The sequence below is a fragment of the Arvicanthis niloticus genome, chromosome 4 (genome assembly GCF_011762505.2).
Source record: "Arvicanthis niloticus isolate mArvNil1 chromosome 4, mArvNil1.pat.X, whole genome shotgun sequence".
Classification (NCBI taxonomy): Eukaryota; Metazoa; Chordata; class Mammalia; order Rodentia; family Muridae; genus Arvicanthis; species Arvicanthis niloticus.
The window spans coordinates 88,081,026-88,096,522 of NC_047661.1; the positions used below are offsets into that span (position 1 = coordinate 88,081,026).

General features: G+C 43.2%; 1 protein-coding gene across 1 annotated transcript in view; it reads right to left on the reverse strand.

The window, feature by feature from the left end:
- Eeig2 (EEIG family member 2) overlaps positions 1-15,497 on the reverse strand; it is a 58,546-nt gene that overhangs the window by 15,081 nt on the left and 27,968 nt on the right. The window contains exons 3-6 of the mRNA XM_034500172.2: positions 12,507-12,536; positions 7,763-7,879; positions 3,627-3,673; positions 754-857 (exon numbers count right to left, since the gene is read on the reverse strand). Of these exons, the coding sequence (XP_034356063.1) occupies positions 754-857; positions 3,627-3,673; positions 7,763-7,879; positions 12,507-12,536 (298 nt within the window). The remainder of the gene's footprint in view (positions 1-753; positions 858-3,626; positions 3,674-7,762; positions 7,880-12,506; positions 12,537-15,497) is intronic.

Consider the following 15,497-nt stretch of genomic DNA (forward strand, 5'->3'; position numbering starts at 1 on the left):
ATACATTCTGCTCCTGTAATTTGGGAGACAGAGAGAGATTCCCATGTCCTTTTCCTGTAGCTGGGTTGGCATTTTGCCCACCCTGCTTTTAGTAACTACAGTAGATTCTGCCTCAGCTGAAAATTTGTCTAGGGAAGTGGATCTCACTTTGTAAACCAGGCTGGCCTTGAACTCACAGAGGTTTGCCTGCCTCTGTCTCCTAAGTGCTGGGATTAAAGGTGTGTACCATAATCACCTGAGAAATGGATCTTAAAGTTGTGCTGGGTACCATGCCTATTATAAAGTTTCAAGGCACCAACTTGGATCTACCAAGCCCCATACTGGCTGCTGCACTAAAGCAGAGCTGACAGTTGAATAGAACTGAAAAATAAGTCAGGCGGTGGTGGCGCACGCCTTTAATCCCAGCACTTGGGAGGCAGAGGCAGGCGGATTTCTGAGTTCGAGGCCAGCCTGGTCTACAGAGTGAGTTCCAGGACAGCCAGGGCTATACAGAGAAACCCTGTCTGGAAAAACCAAACCAAACCAAACCAAAACTGAAAAATATTAGATTATCTAAGGGAGGGAGCAGTCCTGTTCTTAAACTGAACTCAGCCTAAGAACTGAACTCTGATCATCAGACTTGGTGGCAAGCACACTGACATACTGAGCCATCTTGCCAGCCTCAGTCTAAATCCTCAGGGTTTAGACTCTTTTAGGAAATAAAATAGTACTGTTTTTCAGAAATCGAAAGATCAGGAAGCTATATACTCATACCTGCAATTCCAAGATGCACCTTGAGGGTCTCGCCACCTTTCCTATCCTCTTCCAGAGACTCTGACTCCCCAGCGACTGGTATTGACATGGATGTGGAAGGAGGCCTGTAAATAGATGTTCTAAGAATCAGATCTTGAACCATGTGTGAGCCTGAAGGTTTGAACTACTGTTAGAGACTCATTATGAGGTCAGCATAGGTCTGGCCTTAGTAAGTACTATATTAGCGTTATCCTTTTGAGGATGAAATAAAAAACCATGAAATAATCCACAAGTATCTTTTAGAACCTTAAAACCCAAATAATAAGTGTGGGAAAGATTTTTATACAAAGATATTATTTTTATTTATGTGCATGTCTCTGTAGGCACCTGTACATGTATACACATGTATACACATGTACACATATGTACGCACATGTGCAGGTGCCTACAGAGACCAAAAGAGGGTGTTGGATCCCCTGGAGCTAGAGTTAGAGATGACCGAAAGCCACCTTGCAGGGTGCTGGAAACCCAGGTTCTCTGCAAAGAGCAGCAAGTGATCTTAACCACTGAGCCACCCTGCCTGCCCTGTGGGAAAAGTTTATACAACAAAATGCTGGGAATAGAAAGAGCACTGTCTCACAGAGTTCTGAAGGGAGAGAACCCAATGTGGTGTTTCAGCCCTGTGTTCAGCACTTAGCAGGCTGAGGACCATATTATCCTAGGATATGTAGCAAGCTGGGTACCAACCTGGGGTACATGAGCCAAAGCAAACCCTTCAGTAGCATCCTTGGATCAAAGTTCAAGCTCTGAGGATGACACCTGTAGCTCTTCATAGTCTGACCTGGACTCTTTAATTACCAATAGTTGTATTTTAATTTTTTGTTGTAATATTTTAGTTTTTTGGGGGGGAGAGGTGGCATAATCTTGCTCGGTAGCCCTGGCTGGCTTGGTAACAGGTATTTCGCTCAGACTAGCCTTGAACGTATGAAAAACTTCCTGCCTTTATTTTCTGAGTGCTAGGATTATATATGCCCTGCTATATGACTACCATGCCCTGCTGAGTTATATGTTTAAAATAACATAAAAAATTTTGGTTTAAAATCCATTGATTATTTCACAGGAATATATATACGATTCACACAAAGAATGGAGCCTACAATGACAGTTATAAATCACTAGTGACCTTACTGTGCCTGCATGCCTCAATTCTTCAATGTCAGTTGGCTTCCCTTCCGTAGGTGATTGCAGACTTAACACATCTAACACTCCTTTACATTTGGCTTTCCTGTCCTGCTATCTCAAAATACCAGGAGTCAGTTTTGCTCAGTGCTCTAAGTTGGGGCAGCTAGCATTCCGGCAGAGCAAGCTGACCACAGGGGCTGTTAGTACAGCAGACTCAGAATCTGAAATCTTAGCTAGGCTGCTGCAGTTCTGTTGTCCAGGGCAACATAGTTTCAGTGTGTTGGCTCTGTTCTATTGCTTCTTTTGTTCAAAAATGTTTTTCATTCTTTGTCAGGATCCCTTGATATAGCATGGTTGCAGATTAAAGAAATGGGGATTATTTTAGTTTTATAGCAATGTCTGTGAGAAGTGACCTCCTAAAATGACATCATTATATCCTGGATATTCCACAAATATTCCGTGCACCATTACAATGTTCTATGTGTGTGCACATGATTTTTCTTCTTGGAATGTCTCTCCTCACCTTCCACACTTAGAACATTCTTATTCATCATTACAGCTTAGTCCAGTGTCAACCCCTCAGAAAGGACTTTCTGGCTTTTAAGGATCAGGGGTGATTAGTGCTCTCTGCTCTCTACCCCTGTAATATTGTATGCTGTGTGCACATCTCCCAGTGTCCAGCAGAGCAGGGCATGCATCTCACCAGTAGTTATGTACCTTTGGCTCCACACAGACATACTTGGCCAAGACAATGGCTCTGCCTTAGCTTCCTCCTATGTAAGATAAAGATCATACCGGGAGGTCTTACAGATTCCCTTTTTAGATGTGAGTCTCACTGTGTCTCACATCTGAGCTCTGAGTTGTTCCTCCCGGGGCTTCTCAGGAGAGAAAACATTAGCTAATGAGACGGTCATATAATCCACCTCTTCTGTCTTTCCTGGCTCCCTCACACGGTCTCTTTTCTACCTTGCCTCATATATGTGGGCAATTCCTTTTCACCTGAAGCCTCTGCAGCGTTTTACCTTATTCAGAAGGTAAGTGGGGTCATTTGAAGGGCTCACAAGATGACCATCTGACTTCATCTCCTGGTACCAAGCTCTTTGCTCCCTCTGCTCTAGATATATCGGGTCTCTAGGCAGTTACTTGAGCATGCTGGGTAGAGTCCCCCTCAAGGCTTTTGTCCATATTCCCTCCACCTTGAATACTCTTTCCCCAAATATCTGTGTGCCTTGCTTCCCACCTCCTTCAAGTTTCTACTCAAAGGTAGAAGGCTTCCACTGATACTCCATATACAACAGCACCAGCTCTTTAGGGCATCTCCCCCACTCCCCATCAGAGCATCTATTCCCAGGCTCCTTTCTGTGCTTATTGTTGCTTGGTTGTTTCTGTCTCTAAGATGGGAGAATGCAATCTCTTTTGCTCACTGTAGTCCCACATGCAGTAAGGCACCTTCCAGGAGTTTGTTGAAGAAGTAAGAAAACAGAAAGCAAATTAAAACTGTCAAATTCCACCTTAAACCTGAAACCCCAAAGATGGGGAAGGATCTCTTAACTTGCTTATCATCTTGAGAGTGGCTTACTCAATGCCAGGGGACAGTCACTTCCACAAAATTCAGGCCACTGTACCATGAAAGGAACCATTTACCTACAAAAGTGCTTCAATTTGTAGCATACTTTCAGACAAAACAACCCATTTACTGGTTATCAACTTACGTTTTAAAACACGGGTCACCAGACATCAGCTGCATACTGATCAAAACCTAAATGAGAGAGCAACCAATGTCACAGTTACACAAGATTTCTCCAGAAGCCAGCTTCTGCTAATAGGTGTTTCCCCCACAGCACCTAGTCTAACATTTTCTATCCAGAAAGCATTAAATGAAATAAATGTTTAATGAGGGTATACTCAAAATTCAACTACTGCTTTACGTAGAGATGGATTAAACATTATCTTTGGTGTCCAAACCCCTGTGATTTTTAAAAATCTTGTTGAAAATGTAAGAATGAAAAGCACTTCCCTAGTACTAAGCCTTCCTTAACATGTGGCTGTGTCTGTGTTGTCTGTGTTTATTCCAGATTCCTGTGGAGAAGCAGGCCCTCCAGCTCCACAGGATGGGGCTTCATGGGATACCTGCTCCAGGCTGTAAGGGGCAGAGAGCTTCTGGCCTGTGCACCAGCTTTGGACTGGAACTAAAGCCTTGCTGTTTCCTTTTGAGATGCTGGTATCCCCTGGTTGCTGAGTAACTTTTAAGAATCTACCACAGGACAGTCTCATTTACTCTGAGGGAGTCTGGCCTCGTGTGCATCAGAGGGTGACCTTGGACTTCTCTTTTTCCTCCATGCTGGTGCTGCTTCAATCCCAGGCATGCATTACCACACTCAGTTTATATGGTGGTGGGGACTGAGCCCAGGCAGTGCTTCTTGCATGCTAGGCAAACATTCTACCAACCAGACTGTTCCCAGCCCCAAATTCACACTCTAATGATGATGATATCCACAATGATAATGACTTGAGAATTTATTTTATTTTGGATCTTTGAGAGAGTCTTGGTATTCCAGGCTACCCTTGGACTTGCTAGGTAGCCAAGGACGATAACCTTGAGCTTATGATCCTTGTGCTTCAGCCTCCTGAGTGCTGGGATCACACACATGCACATTCATACTTGGCTTGAGTGGGGAATTTATGTTTCAGATATACACTTTGTGCTCTATACACTTCATCTTCAACAATTCCATGAGAAAGTAACATTGTCTTTTTGAGACCATAGAGATGAGGATATTTTCTGAATCACAGAGCTGGCACAGGGCAGAACCCAGGCCCACATGTATGAATCATAGTCTTAAAGACTCTCAGGACACATAGAGACTACCGCATGCTTTCCAGCTAGTGAGTGGTTGACACGCATCTTCTACAACCTCAGTTCATTCATATCTCTTTACCCCAGGACATTCACTACTGTGCTTTTCTTATTTGATTTTTTTCCCCTTAAGTCTCAGATGCATCCTGTTGTCCTGGCTTTCTTATTGTCTCTTCCTTCATACGGTCCTTCATTCTGGTTCCCACTCTATAGGACAGCACTGTGACTATCTGATTGTCTTAGGATAAAAGAAATTGCATGGGGAATCAGATCAGAGAAGTGGGAGGGTGCTGAGAGGTGGGAGGCTGAGGTTCATTCTTAAGAACGGGACACGTCAACTCTTTCTTTGTATGTTGACAAGGATGGGTCATTAAAGGGACAGATAGCTAATAGAACAGATGAGCCAAGGAGAAAAGAAAACTCTTGAAGAGGAAGCACTGATGTCTAACAAGAAGAGGGTCGTGTCGGTGTCGGCCATCATAACAGTCATGCACTGTGATAGAGTGGAGAGACAGTAGAAGTGTAAGCTCTACCCTGGGATGATGAGGGGATACACATGTAATGAGCTCTATCTTTCCAATAAAGGAGGAGTTTTGCCCAGGTAAAATGTGGGGAATGAAAATACACTGGAAATAAAAGGCAGGATGGAGGGTATCTAAATTGGGCACAGTATGGGCACCAGCTGGAGGTGAGCCTGATTTCAGTAATGCCCACTCGGCCATGAGTCCTTTGGCAATGTTCAGCAGCAGGACACAGACTCAGGGAGGACACACAGTCAAACCAAGTAGAGTTGGAGATACTCAGGGCCAGCAAAGGGCAGAGGAGCCGGGAGTGTTAGTTTATGTAGGATAATCACAAACCGTGTACTCTGAGCTACAGATAGGGGAACCGGAAGTAAGTGAAGGGTTGGCAGATCACGAGAAAGGGATAAGGTTGGAGATACCAGCTGTGTGAGTAGACCAGGAGGGCTGGGGACATAGGAGAGGATGGCAGGAGAGGGGGACCTGCCAAAAGCTTGGCAGCAATTTCAGTGTGGGGGAGATGACTGCATGGTTAAAGCACTTGTCACATAGAAGAAGACACACACACACACACACACACATACACACACACACACACACACACACACACACACCACACATACAACACATACATTCATACACACACACACCCTGAAAGCACTGCTGTTCAGAGAGGAGTTATGTGCTTTTCTTTTTTTCTTCCACACAGGGTTTTGCTATGTAGCCCTGGCTATCCTGGAACTCCATTTTAAATCAGGTTGGCCTCAAACTCACAGAGATCCACCTGCCTCTGCCTTCCAAGTGTGGGTTAAAGGCTCACCATCACTGTGGTGGCTATATGCTTTTTCTTGTGAGGCATATGTGAGAATGCTGGGTTTTAGAAGCTTGTCTGGGGTACAGTCAGTGGGTTCTAAGACTCGGGATTGGAGGGCACGGGAATAGGAAAAGGCCACCAAACGCAGATTTGTATGTCGAGCTCAGCTCTGTCACTAACTGCTTCTCTCACAGAAGGCACTTCACTGCCCGAGTCTCACCTCCATTATAAATCAGGGATAAAAACTGTTCCCCATCTATCTAGACCTGCCAACCTCATGTGCAAGTGCCCTGAGATATTCTCAGAAGTACAAATCAACAAAATCAAATGGACTCCAAGTTCATAGCATGGTGCTTTTCTAATTTCCTCTTTCCCAATCTTATTTTTTGAAACAAGGTCTCATGTATCTAAGGCTGGCCTTGAACCCCTGGTCCTCCCTGTCTCCACCTCCAGAGTACTAGAATTATAGGAGTGTACCACCACACCTGACACTTCCTCATCTTTTTAAAAATCATTTTCCTCTCCATATCAACTGCCCACCCTGCATTTCTTAAAGCTGCTATGTGTGCAAGTGAGGACTACCTATAAGAACCAGTTGTTGAATTTCTATATTGCCAGAGCTAAAAGTTCACCAAAAACAGCTTAAACTACAAGTAATTGGTCGGTAAAGTAATTCTTCACTTTACCAAATTTGGAATTAAAACCACTGGGTTTTTACACAGCTGTCTTTTACATAGCTATCTTTCTTCTCATTAGGTAACTTACTAATTCAGCAAAATATATCGAAGAGGATTCTCATAGGTCCAAGCTACTTTCTGAACATTCCCCCAATGGATCTCACTTCCATTAGGATCATGGAGTGCCCATTCTCTAGGATTACCTGAATATATGGCCCCTGATCAGACCTGGAGAAGTAAGACCCGTGAGTGAGTTTGCCTGTCATTTTCACAAGTTACAAGAGAACCCAGTGACCTATGAATATACCACAGCTTCTTTGGAACTTCTCTTGAGGGGTGTCTGTGTGTGTGTGCATGCACGATCATATGTATGCATGCATGCAGCATGGGGGAATGTCTGTGTAAGTGCATGAGCCTATGTATACACACAAAGCCCAGAGGAGTGCATCAGAATTCCTCCCTTCACTTTCAGCCTTATTCTTTCATTGCAAGGTTTCTCCCTGAATCTGGAGCGTGCATTTCACAGTTAGGCCAACTCCTTTCTGTCTCCATCCCCCACAGCATATGATGACAGGTATGACCAAAAACCACCCTGCCTTCTTACATGCACTGGGTCTGAACTTAACTCTTCATGGTTGTGTAGCAAGTGCCTTTAACAACTAAGCCATCCTCCTGGCTCTGATAGCTATAAGTATTTTAAGCCATGTGTTTAATCATTGTGTTTCTTCTCCTCAGCAATCACTTCTGTTGCAGCAGTGGTGTATTCATTTGTTCACAGAGCCGATGAAAGATACACTGGGCCATAAAGATGGTCATTACTGTTCACCACGTCTATGGTGTGGAAGGGTCTTTCCTTAGTGGTGTGGTGGCTTATGACCTCAGTATGGATTCCCATCGTATTGATGACAACAGATGCCCATGTTTAGTGTGAGGCATGAGGTCTCTCATCGGTATGTAAATCTCGAAGAAGAGTGCTTACTTTAAGGATGGAATTGTCCTGTCTTGTATTTTTGGTATCATAGCCTTCCAGTAAACAGCGGCGGGTGGTATTTCCTGATCCAGCAAACTCTGCCAGGTTTAGATCTGCAAAGCCCAGCTATGAAAAGAAAGAGAATCATATTAATAGACTATCTAGGATGCTCTAGCATATCTCCTTAAAATAGACGTCCAGCCTGCAAGTTTTCTCAGACCTTTCAGTTCTTTGCTGTTTTATCGCTACCTGCTTTATCATTTACTTTATGCGGGTCCTTAATATACTTGCTTTTTAATAAAAATCTGTTCCCTAGTTTACCCATCTTTTACCATGGATTTGATGTGCTGTGCTAGAGACATTTCTGCAGACATCAAAATAAATGTATAACTGTGATAGTCCAACTAAGGCCTGTCAGACAAGCAAACCCATGCACAGGAACGCAGACTCTCATGTCACCCTGTGGGAGATAACGAGCAGCTGGGCTCCTGTGCAGCCACCCACAAACTCTCAGACTCCTGTTCTGGATCCTACTCTAGGCTGAGTTAACCACTGGGGCCTGTGGTTACAGGGTACAGGTTAAGTTCTCATTGTCCACACGCTCACTAGAGGACTCCAGTGACGCTCGTCCCTTCTTCAGCAGAGACACCTTTTCCCCTTCGGCCTTGCTAATGATCTTCAGTGGAGTCTCTCTGTGGCAGGTTTTTCTTCGTAAGCTCAAAGTTTTGTCCCACCTCTATCCTCTCTGCTGCTACCCAGTTGCCACCTTCTGCCGTTATCAAAGCTTGTTCTAGTTTTCCCTCTGATGTTGCCTAACCCAGACTCAAGTGTCCCCCCCTATCGCTGTTATCTTAGCAGTCTACTTCTACATAACTAAGTGTATACAATTTTGATGAACAAAACATGAACTAAGCACATCTCTACACACATGCAGTAAACTACACTAGATGTTTCAAACGTTCCTGAGGTTGTTTGAGCTAAGGTTTTCTGTGTGTATAATGTATGTATATGTATGTGTCTATGTAGGTATGCACATCCAACAGTGAACATGCAGAGGTCAGAGGACAATCTCAGGCTTTAGCTTCCACCACCTGTTTGAGGCAGGGTCTCTTTGCTGTTTGCCGCTGTGCTGTGCCTGCCAGGTTAGTAGCCTGCTGTGTGCTACCATGCTTGGTTCTGGGGCTCTAGACTCTACTTCTTACACTTGGGTGGCAAGAACTTTCTTCCATGAGCCATCTCCCTAGACCCACTTTCAGGGTTATTCAAGAAGACGGTTTTAGTTGCACACGGGGGCACTAGTTCACTGGTTTTGAACTGGTGTGCAAGGAGTAAAGAGTAAGAGCCTAGAGACTCGTGTAAGCCCCCAATACAATAAACAGGAATACTTCAAGACACAACTGCCTAACTTTCACCTGATTAGTTCAGTCTTACTGCCTTTTGTCACAGGAGGAAAAGCCAGTGTAGGTCCATGCAAAGCAACATTTGTGTGAGCATGTGAAGACACACGTGACTTACTTGATCATCTATTACTAACACGTACTATTTCCTACACGTCTCTCCCCTTTAAAGCTCCAGGGCTTCTTTCTGCTCTTGTCCCTGAGGTTGGCCTTGCTGCCTATTTGACTCAGAAACTAAGGGTGGTTGAGAGCACTTAACATCCTTCCAGAAGCTCGTTCTGCCAGCTACAGCCACTCACCTGCCTGCACCTGGGCCTCTGCTGCCTTCCCACTCAGATACTATGGATGACATGGCTGTGCTCCTGAGGCCTCTTGCCTACTGTGTTTATTCTGTAGTTTCCCCTGCTCTTTGGCACTCTAATTTACCCCTCTCTACTAGACCACTCCAACCAGCACAGAAACATGTTGGGTCCTCTCCTATCATAAGGAACAAACCAAGACTTGTCCCACGTCTCTCCGGATTTTTGGATCACTTTCTGGTTCACCCTTCATCGAAACAAAAGCAAAGAAAAACCACAATAACAACCCTTCTTGAAAGGGTTGTCTATGTTGTCTCTGACCATCTGGACAAATTAACTTCCCCTTCCCTCCTCACCCCTTAGCTCTGCTGGCCATAAGGTGTCTAAGTCAACTCAGTGCTAACGACGCTCTTGAACTCACTCTCTTAGGCAATCTAATAGTTTTCAGTTCTAGTCACATCAAGGTTCCAATGCTAATAAAGGAGTTTTAAATAAAGGCTAGCTGACCATCGACTTACCATCTACTATTCTAATACTGGCTTTCTATGGTCGCTGAAGATCTCTGCTATGGGCTGCATGCTTCTGTTTCTCTAGAACTCCTATGTTGAAAGCTGAACCCTCAGGAGGATGGTATGGACTGGTGGAGGCTTTGGGAGGCAATCGGGCCATGAGATGGAAGCCCTCATAGACAGTTTGATGCATCCCTCCACTTTTGGTGCTGGGGATCAAAGCCAGGGCCTTGCCTATGCCTCAGTTTGTGTTCTACCTCTACACTAAGGCCTGGATGAATGCATTTTAAGTAGAGGAGAGAACATGCATCCTCTCTGCAATCTGTCACATGGTGACTCATTGAGAAGTCAATTATCTGCATACCAGGTTCTCCAGAGACACGGGATCTGCCAGCATTTTAACCTTAGACTTCTCAGCATCTAGAATGGTGAGAACTAATGGTGTTTTGTTTAAATCATCCAGAGTGTTGTGTTGTGTTGTACTTTGGTGTAGCGGCAAAACCCAAACAAGACAGTCGCTTTTAAGAAAGCAACACACCAATGTACTTTTTATGTGCCAGATTCTTATCTAGACCCAGGAGAACAGTGAGGTAAAGGAAAAATATTTTGTCTTCAAAGAACTCACATTACACACATTGTAGCAATATGCCACAGAATCCATATTTCCTTTTGTCTTTCTTTGGCTCCATCAATATAATTGTCACACGAACATCTATCTATACACGTGTTTCATATAGGTCCCATAAATATGTCATGCATATATACCACATTTATGATAATATTCTGATTTAGAAAATAATTGTTAACATTCATATTCCAGGTAACATTAGGCATAAATTGGGAATATACAATGTTTTCCCCATTTTCGCTGCTAGGGATGGAACCCAGGGCCTATCTCATGCTGTGCCCTGAGCTATCTCTGAGTCTTTTATTCTTACTTTCATAGTTTAGTATGGGAAAACAGAAAGTAGATTCCTGTGGTGCTGTCTGATAAGTGCTATGCTAAAGGAAGACACACTTACAAGAAAGGAGAAGAAAAGTTCTCAGTGGGAAGGTATGACTAAGCTGAATCTTAATGACACATGAGTTGACAGGATAAGGGGAGGGAGGAAGACATGCACGGTGTCAAGTCACAAGGCAAAGAAGCTAAAATAGCATAGATACTCTCAGAAGGGTATGATGGCAAGATGCCTTCTAAGGATGAGGGGCAGGAGAGAAGAGAGAGGCAGAGCACTCAGGTGGCAGGGAGAGGACATGAGGCAGCAGAAAGGATCTGCAAACCACAATGGGTCTTATTTATCAGCTTATAGAATTTCCAATTTCCTTTACAGTCAACCAATAACGACTGAGAAACTAAAAGTGGGAATGATATAATCACATTTTAATTTTAGAAAGATCACTCTGACAGGACTAAGAAAGATGGAGTTAGACAACAGGGACCAGACTCAGCAGGTAGCCAACAGGGGCTGCCAATAGAAAATAAGGCAGGCATAGTCTAAGGCAATAGTCTCATAAAAGGTGAGAGAATACTGTCTTAGGAGCTTTCAGAAGAGAAAAAAGAAAGTCATGAACAGTTATCAGCAACAGTAGACCTTGCTTGTCTGCCTGTCTGCCTGCCTAAAGCTCTGTGCCCTGCTAATCCACTTTTCTCTAGAGATTCAATCTTTGTACTTATCCTTGTGCACACAGAGGGACCCATCCTCCTATCACTGCTACAGTGTGGTTAGTCTAATTCAACAATAGCAATTCGTTTCTATGGCTGCAGATGATTAGGGGTGGGTATAAGGTCCAGTTATACTCAATAAAACATATGGTAGAGTCCTCTAAGAGCATGTAGGAAATACTTATTCAACAAAAATAATATACAGAGACCAGATAGGTTTTTGTGCATATGAATTATGTTAAAAATTTTGAGCAGCTAGACATCTGATGTTGAGGTATAGTAATCAAGATTAGGGTCATCACTGAGGGAAGGGGATAACAACGGAAGGGGATAATGGATCCCCGAACATGTTCTTTAGTCAGTGGGTTAACCAATCCTGGAGCAGCGATATTTTATACCTAATTATTCTGTGTTATCGGTAAGCTATGACTTTGAGAAAGCCAGAGAACACTCTCTAGTAGGGAGGCTGACACTAAAGGGTAACAGCCCACAATAGGCTTCCAGAATGGTCTTCTTTAAAAACAAAACAAAAAAGGTTCATTTATTTTTATTATGAGTATGGGTATTTTGCTTGCATGTATGTCTGGGCACCATGTGCATGCACGGCCTGAGAGGGGGTTGGGGCCTCTGGAACTGGAGTTCTAGTCACTTTTGGGTCCTGGGAACAGAACCAATCTGGGTCCTTTGGAGAACTGGCAATGTTCCTAACCACTGAGCCATTTCTCCAGTCCCCAGAAAGAGTATTTTAATATTTTGTTAGATCCAGTTACTCAATCTCTAGTTTGCTGTACTTAAAAATGAGCCAAGCTTGAGAAACAATTAAAAACCTACAGGTTGCAATAACAGCATTATAAACTACAAAGAGAGTAATGAACATTTACTTACCTTTGCATAAGCTTTCCCACCTTTTAATTCCTGCAAATACGGAAAACACTGTAAGGAAGGGCATTGGATGATGAAGGATGTAAGCCTATATGTGTGTGTCAAACAATTCCGCAGTAGACATTTATATGCTAGGAAATGTCACAGACAATATACACTGAACAATTTTCAACCTGACTATTCAAATCAATAACATTTTTAAAATGAGCAAAATTTTCCCCTTGCTTGAAACTTTATCTATTTATTTAGTTATTTAGTCTCTATATGTTGCACACACTGACCTTGAGCTTCTGGACTTCAAGTGACTCACTTCAGCTTCCTGGATATGGAGACAGTAGGCCACATTTTTGCTTTTAGGATACCACACAGCTGTGAGGGCCAAGTGTAAGGAAGGCACTTAGAACAATGCCTAGTACTCTGTGCACTCCACTTCCTCTTATTATCACAGAGAGCTTCCTTTCTCCAAAGCCACTTTGAGAACGTGTTTACTGAAGAGTTGTCACTTCCCTTGTGTGACTCTGATACACTCTCATGCTTATCTTTACACACTGAATTTAAAGTCCAGATGGTCGACAGTGAGCTCTGACACGACTTAGGACTGTCTGCTGCTCTTTCCCTTTCCTGCCACTGTTTCTAGTCCATATGAATTATCAAAATTTCTTCAGTACTGGGTCGTTCTCACGTCCTTTAATGGTGCCATTCTTAAACAAACAAAAGGAAACATCCTCTAGGTGTTCTGTGGCTCCTCAACTTGCTGTCATCTGTGGTCAAAATTCAAAAGGTGTAAACCTCTACCTGACTCTAGTCAACCCTCTTCAGCTGGATTTGTCCTCATTTTCCCTCTCTAAGTAGCTCAGGATCCCCAGTGGTCTTCATTTTATAGAAGTGAAAAGCTCCCTGTTTTCATCTTAGCCTCTCAGCAGCATGTGATAGCTTGACCAATGACCTCCCTTGATGCCACACCTCCCTGATGCTACGCCCTGTGCCACGCCCCCCCCCCCCCCCCCCCCCCCCCCCCCACTATACCTCCCAGATGCCACATCTACTGCTTCCCTGGCTGCTATTCCTCCTGCCTGTCCCTTCCTGCATCCACTCCTTTATTTTGCTTCTGCAGAAAGAATGCTAGCTGTTCCTTAGTTTTTTGCTCTCACTGTCCATGTAATTAATAGAAACCTGTACTTTCAGTTGGGTATCTAGTTGTGCCAAATAATGGACTATCTCTGTGTAAAACTGCTTTCCCCAAACCTAAGCACTTCTACTGTGAGATATTAAAATCAACTCTCCTACCACCAAAGCCGCAGCATGATCTTATAAAACAGTGGTCCTCAACTTTATGAATGCTGTGACCTTTTAATACAGTTCCTCATGTAGTGACCCCCAGTATAAAAATTATTTCATTGCATTGGGTGTGGTGGAGCATGCCTTTAATTCTAGCATTTGGGAGACCTCTGAGTTCAAGGCCAGCCTGATCTACAGAGTAAGTTTCAGGACTCCAGGAGAGCACCTATCACACGGAGAAACCTTGCCTCAAAAACAAATACAAGCAAACACCACCCCCCCCCCCATCAACAACAAAAACCCCAACAAACCAAACAAAGCTCATTGCAACTTCATAACAGTAATTTTACTACTGTTATAAATTGTAATGTAAATATCTGATATGCAACCCCGGTTAAAGGGTCATTCAACCCCACCAAAGGGGTTATGACCCACAGGTTGAGAACCACTGTTATAAATGCTTCTATTAAAATTTCCCAATGGATCAGGTATGGTGTGGCATATGCCTGTACTTTCTGTACTTGGGAACCAACCTATCTATCAAAAAGTGCTGTCGGGATAGCTCAGTTGGTAAGAGTGCTTGTTGTACAAGAATGAGGACCTCATTCAGATTCCCATTTAAAAAGTCAGGTGTGGCCACGTGCTGCTTCTACCTAGTGCTGGAGCAAGAGCACAGAGTGGTGACACCTCCTTAGTTTTCTCCAGCAACACTCTTCCCTAAATTATTCTCCATTATCTCCCCCCCCCCCCTTTTAAAATGTGCAACATTCACTGCTATCTGAACTAATTTTATTTTGCTACACACTTGCTTTCTGTTACCCGGTTCTCAGCAGAAAGTAAAGTGTCAGACATCCGAAACTCTGGGTGACTGGAGCTGCTTCCCTGTGTCAAGGCAGCTGGGATCTCTAACAAATTCAATCTTTTCATAAATCTGTTCATAAAATGGTATCTTATTTGCAGTTTTAATTTGTGAAAGATTGGGTATATTTTGTATTTTTACAATACTTTTGGGGGAGGGAACATATTGCCACCTGTCAACTTCTCGTAAGTGTTGATCAAAAGTATTGATTCTTTAATACTGTGTAAAGGTGTTCTCTCTATATTGATGGCTTTTTTTTTTTTGACTGATTGACAGTTTCCCCTAATTTGTGACTTTCCTTACAATATTTTTCTTTGGCAATGGTTAACATGTTTAAATAGATGGGTTCTCTGATGCTTCTTTTATACAATACTTAGGAAAGGTTACGTAGAATAAATAATCTCAAGTCCCCGAATAGTTAAAAACAGCAGATCACTGGCAACTTATCGAATTCTCTTCTGGAATGTTAGAACCTACTGGCCACTCAACCATGAATGACGGTTGGAGCCTTTCAGTCTGGTGTGGGTCACAGGGCTAGGTTCTAACTAGAGGGATGCATACAAAAGACATGGGTACCATTTTTGAATCATGTCTGTCCCTATGTCACTATTTAAGGGAGAACAAGGCTGGAGCTGCTCTTCTATCTAAAGATGGAACCATATGCCACAGCTGGTAGGGCTACTACATTTATCCCACGTTGTGACACAGCTTCTACTCCATGTTGTTTAAGTCCTTGACTCTGGGTCTGTTTACTAGTTTAACACATATGACTTGTGCTGCTTAGGTTTTTTTTTTTTTTTTTTTTTTTTTTTTTGTTTGTTTGTTTTTGTTTTTTGTCAACTTGACACAAGCTCAGG